The sequence below is a fragment of the Cebus imitator genome, unplaced genomic scaffold (assembly GCF_001604975.1).
Source record: "Cebus imitator isolate Cc_AM_T3 unplaced genomic scaffold, Cebus_imitator-1.0 Scaffold79, whole genome shotgun sequence".
NCBI classification, from domain to species: Eukaryota; Metazoa; Chordata; class Mammalia; order Primates; family Cebidae; genus Cebus; species Cebus imitator.
Genome location: NW_016107394.1, coordinates 4,102,007 through 4,107,815, shown reverse-complemented (window position 1 = coordinate 4,107,815; position 5,809 = coordinate 4,102,007). Strand labels below are relative to the sequence as shown.

Here is a 5,809-nt window from a genome sequence, read left to right as displayed (position 1 = left end):
CATATCTTGTTTGGACAACTGGAGGGATGGTGATACCTATCACGTACTGAGCCAGGAAACACTGGAGGAAGAGCAAGTTTCATGGGGAAGGCGGGTTCAGCTTTAGAAACAAGTCAATATGAACTGGTTTTTGGTCATCTGGGAGAGACAAGAGAAGGTAGCTGGGCCTAACTGTTCAGAGCTCAGGAGATGATTTGCATTGTGGATTGTTTCACATAAGTGAAGCTATGGTGACTGAGATCTTATGGACAGTACACAGATCACCCTGCTCTGGACCAGTCGACACAGCCAGTAATTAGGAGAGATGGAACTGGAATCCTGTCGTGGGTGCAGTGGAGGGTGGCTCTGACCATCCCACTGGGCATTCTGGATCAGGGGAACAGGCAGAGCATAACATACTGAAAGGCAATAGGCAAAGGGGTTTCTGGAGTTCCAGGACAACTAAGTCCAATGAGCTGTCCCCTGTCCTTATGTCAGCAGAAATAAGGACAACTCCACAGAGAAAGACCAGGCCAATAAAGGTTGGGAGATATTTATTTTCTTTAAACAAGGTCATAAATAACAAAAAACAAAGTAGGTCCCAGACTCCGGACCGTGCAGCAGGACAGGGGTGGGAAGTTGTTGAGTGGAAAGGTGGAGGGGGCTACACATCACCTAAGACAGTCACAGAAAAGATGGGCTTCAGGACACTGCCCCTTCCTGCCCTTGGAAATGGCGTGCCTGGGCAATAGGGACAGGCCTCAGTGCTGTGTCGAGGCAGCTGGAAGAAGGCAAAGACTGGGATGCCAGGTTGTAACGTTTCTATGTGGAGTGATGTGAAATCCACAAATAGCAAAGAGAAGCTGTAGGTTTGAAGAGGCAAGAGGGCACTGTACACCTCCAGGAACCAGTTATGAAAATGGTTGAATTTGATTAAAAACAATTCCATAAGTTTTAGCCTGTGGCTTTGTGCATGGGCTGTATTGGTTGCTCTGCGGCAGGTGAGGGCTCAAGGGGACCCTGGAGCAGCCTGGCCTCAGCCCAGGGCAGGTGCCCAGACATGTGGGAGTGGGACAGTGGGCTCTCCCAGATGGGAGGCCATGTGCTTGGACTGGCTGGACCTGATTTTCAGGCTGGTTTCTTGTCATGCTATGCACTACCACCTCTCCCTGTATCTGAGGATGGGATCTTGGCCTCTCTTGGTCTTCCAAACCTGGAAGAGTAAGACTGGGATAAGATGGTACCTGACTAGTATTTTATTTCAGAGGGAAAAATAAGGACCACCTGATGCACTGTCCATCCCATGAGGTAGGGCTGGACCATGCCAAGACAATTTCAAGGAATGGAGGTCCCTGAGCCTGGGAAGACATTTGGACTCAGGTGCATCGCCTAATACTAGGAATAGGGGCTCAGTATGGCAAATCTGGAGGCTTCACCCTAAGCAATGCAGGGAGAACAGGCAGGATCTACCCCAGTATAGGGAAGGGTAAGGAGCAGGGGAGTCCTAGACTGGGGAAGCCGATGTTGGTCAAGGGCCCTGGAAAACAATGCTTTTGGCAGAATACATGAAAAGGTTGGGGTGCCTGTCTACAGGGAGCCAGTGTCACATGGCTGGGCACGATGGGAAGGAGGAGACAGCGCGGCATCACAGTGGCCTCTGGTGCGATGCATTTACAACAGAGCTCAATGTTGAGGGAGGGGTGGACGGCAGGTCACTAACAGCCAGGAAACACACTGCAGAAGAAGGTAAAACAAATGTAACTATCAATAGCTTTCCCTTGCTTAACCTGTCTCCTCCAGGAAGCCCTCCCTAATGACCACCAAGGCCCTTGCAAATCTGTCCCATCTCACAGCCCTGACCAGAGCTAGACCCAGGGTCTGCTTTCAGTGTACTGCTCATTTGACCAAGGCTCCAAATGGTCTAAGGGCCCCTGTCAAACACTGTTTAGGAAGAGAAGTTAAGTCTTTATTGTTGGTTCCTGGGATCCATCAATGGTCAGTTGTTAGAGGGATGGCTCAGCATAGGAGTGTTGCTTCTGTGATTCACTGTACCAGGGTCCTGCCATCATCTCCAGTGCTTACCCTGCCCTGACACTCTCATCTCTCAGGCCCTGGAATTCAGCATTCTCTAAGGCAGAAGCCGTTTCTTTTTCTTCAATATTTCTTCTTCAAACTTTCTGAGAGTAGGGAACAAGTTCCCCAAAACCCTCACCAAAATCAGAGAAGAGACTTTCCAATGGTAGGAATGACTCCTCATCAGGGTTGCAGGCTCCCTGAGGATCAAAGGCCTCCTGCAGTACAGACTAGGAGCTGGCTGAGGTGGGCCAGGACCAGCTAGTTTGGGTCAACATGCCTCTCTCTTCTTTCTCCTCAACAAAGAGCCCAACTGTGTTTTCCTAATCAGATGAAGAGCTTCCTAGGATGAGAGGCCTGGCCCTGTTTCTTCCTCTAGACCAACAGTTCTCACTGGGGGAAATTTTGCCCCCCTTGAGGTATTTGGTAAAATCTGGAGACATTTCTGGTTGTCAGAACTGTGTGTGGGAGGGGTGCTACTGGTATCAGGTGGGTAAAAGCCAGGGATACTGCTAAACATCCTATAACACACAGGGCAGTCCCCAAAATAAAGAATTATCCACCTCAAAATGTCAATAGCACTGAGGTTGAAAACCCTGCTTTAGAACTTCCAGGATCACACCTGTAGAATGACTAATATTCTGCCAGCTTTGGAAAGGGAGGGAAAGCAAGCCTGGCAGAGGCACCCATTTCATTCCCAGCTGGCCATGGGAAGACACTGCAACACTGTATAAAACTCTGCTCTAGGCCAGGCACGGTGTCTCATGCCTGTAATCCCAACACTTTAGGAGGCCGATGCAGGTGGATCACTTGAGGCCAGGAGTTCAAGACCAGACCTGCCAATATGGCAAAACCCCATCTCTACTAAAAAAACATAAAAATTAGCCAGGCATGGTAGGGCATGCCTGTAATCCCAGCTACTTGGGTGGCTGAGGCATGAGGATCACTTGAGCCCAGGTGGCAGAGGTTGCAGTAAGCCAAGATCATGCCACAGCTCTCCTGCCTGGGCGATGGAATGAGACTCCATCTCAGAAAAAAAAAAAAAAAAGCCCAGCTCCATGGCCTGCCCAGCTTTCCTTGGCAGCGGGGCAGGAGAGGGCAAATAAAACTTCTCTAAGAGCCTGGAAAAGTACTGATTCCTATCCCAGCCTCCTCAAAGGGGCATGTCAAGAAGAAATGCACATCACAGTGGGCACAATTTAATCACAGCCTTAGCATCAACCCACTGGATCACAGCACAAAGAAGCAACCAACCATGGTTTTGTAGAAACAGACATGCCAGGCTCTTTGTTGAAGAAGAGGAAGAAGAAGAAGAAGAAGAAAGGCATGGTGACCAAACCAGGCCAGGGGTAAGTCAGGGATATTTATAGTCCTGCAAGTATCTGTTTGTTGGAGTTGGCCAGCACTGCTAGGGTTCTTAAACCCTTAGACCGCCTTACCACTGGAATCCACCGATGGGTTCTGCAAACCTGTGCCGGATCAGGAAAGTGGCAACAGCTTCAGCTACCTGGAAAAGGGAGAGATATTCCAAGCTGTATGAAGGTTAGTGACGGGGCTGAGCCTTGGGCTGTGGGCTTCTGTTAGATGGTTAGGCACTATGGTGCCCTCATGCCACCCACAGGTCTGAGTGGCTTTAAATTAAAAGGACCTAGACCCTCCCTAGCAGAGCTAGGAGACTCCTCCCCACCATCCTTGTCAGGGATAGCTCCAGAGAGCTCAAGAGGAATGACATGAAGGGCTTATTTATCCCCTTAGAGTTACAAAATGGTGTTTTCCCATAGGAGAAGCCCGTATTAATTCCTTAACCATTTCTGTGGTTTAGGGAGTCGTTTCTACCCTAATCATCCCTCTTTCATCTGGCTTTTGGGAGTATTGGAGAAGTAGAACTTAAGATCTTAACCACAGGGCCCTGGGATGAAACAGCAGAGTACCAGTAGCTCCTCAGCACATACACACAAAGCCAATGCCATAAGCAGCTGCCAGGGAGAGTTTGGAGAGCTGGTGCAATTGCATCTACATAGGCTCCACAGCAGCTGTTGCAGGCAATGCAGGCTGAGACTCAGGGACTTGTCTTCTGTGGCATCCAGGGTTATTCTCACAGTTGTCTTTCTACAGTCATTGAGCACCAGACTCACCTTGTCAGGGGCATCCTCATGGACCGCATGGCCACACTGGGGTAGGACCTGCATCTGGAACTTCCCTGGGGGGGAAATCAAAGCAAGGCAACTTCAGGGACTAAAAGAGCCCTCTCTTTACTACTGCTGCAGCCTCACAGGCTATTCCAGGAGCCCAGGACCTCCCCATTTTCAACCTCACCTCAATACTCTGGACCCAATTATCAAGTCTTTGCTGAGGATGGTAATACATGTAATTGTAACCTTGTGCCAATCATTTCCCTTTACTTTTTCCTTCTGTCCTATTTAGTGTACATTTACTTTGGGCCAGGGACATGTAGAAGAAACAGTTCTTGTCCTCAGGGGATTTACAGTTCAGTAGGGGAGTAAAACACAAAAACCAGCATTTTAATGCAGTATGTCATTCCTATGATAAAACAGGACATATGGGGCTGTAAGAGCGTAAGAAAGGGAGCTTCACAATCCAAGAGAGACCCAGGAAGGAAAGAAGGCTTGAAATGGCTAGGAATAAAAGCAGCTTGGCATGATGCTTATAAGAGTGGTTAACAATGAAGCTGGAGAGGTAAGCAGGGGCCATACCATTACGGATTTTGTAAACTATGTTAAGGACTCAAAATTTATTATTACAATAATAAGTTACCATTTGAGCACTAAACCATGCACCTGGCTTTGTACTAAGCACTTTCTCAGACTGTCTTACAGAACAATGTAAGCTCATACCTAATGTGACAATGATTAAAAATGAACAGAGATGACTGATAAAGAAGATCCCTAAGGAAACTAAAGAATATGAGACCCAGAGCCCCCATAGTTAGAGAGAGCAGATTTTCTCAGTTTCAGATTCTCTATTTATAAAATAAAGGAATGGGCTTGAAAGTTCTTCTGGTCATTACATTCTGTGGTTCTTACCCCAGTTACACAGGATTCAAAAAGTGTTCAGTGTATTTATTCTTCTATCCATTTTTAAAGTTGATTCTCAAAATCTACCCTATAAAATTATGCACAAAAATACTAAAATTCTTTTTTGAGGTGATGAAACTCAATCATGAGGTCATGATTAGTGAAGTGATTTGCCCAAGGCCACTTGGTTAATTAGTAGAGGAATAAGATGATCCCATTTAGTAAAGTCCAGCCTGTGCCCCTCCTCTTGCAGTAAGCTGCCTCTCTCTGAGTGCTCGAGCCTAGTCACCTCACCCTTCTAGGTCCTTAAAGTACTGTTGTTAATGCATTTGGATCCAAACACAGAGCAGCACATGGCCCTCTTGTAAGTTTCAAGTAAGTTTACATTTTACATGCCACTGGTGCTTGCTGCCCCAGGAGTGTGTCATTTCCATAAGAACAGGGGATGAGGCTGGGTGCAGTGATTTACACCAGTGATCCCAGCACAACGTGGGTGGATCACAAGGTCAAGAGATCAAGACCATCCTGGCTAATATGGTGAAACCTTGTCTCTACTAAAAATACAAAAAAATTAGTTGGGTGTGGTACCGTGTGCCTGTAGTCTCAGTTACTTGGGAGGCTGAGGCAGGAGAATCACTGGAACCTGGGAGACGGAGGTTGCAATGAGCCAAGATTGTGCCATTGCACTCCAGCCTGGCAATAGAGCAAGACTCCATCTCAAA

The 5,809-nt window shown here is 47.5% G+C and overlaps 1 protein-coding gene across 3 annotated transcripts in view; it reads right to left on the bottom strand.

Moving 5' to 3' along the window:
* Positions 1 to 513: 513 nt before the first annotated feature.
* Positions 514 to 5,809, bottom strand: part of PPME1 (protein phosphatase methylesterase 1) — a 74,894-nt gene continuing 69,598 nt past the window's right edge. For 2 of the 3 annotated variants that reach the window (XM_017532977.2, XM_017532978.2), the window contains exons 12-14: positions 4,188 to 4,252; positions 3,492 to 3,559; positions 517 to 1,713 (exon numbers count right to left, since the gene is read on the bottom strand). In XM_017532977.2, the coding sequence (XP_017388466.1) occupies positions 1,695 to 1,713; positions 3,492 to 3,559; positions 4,188 to 4,252 (152 nt within the window). In that variant the 3' untranslated portion in view covers positions 517 to 1,694. Of the gene's footprint in view, positions 1,714 to 3,491; positions 4,253 to 5,809 lie in introns of all 3 variants that reach the window. The other variant, XR_001826573.2, reaches the window with a different exon arrangement.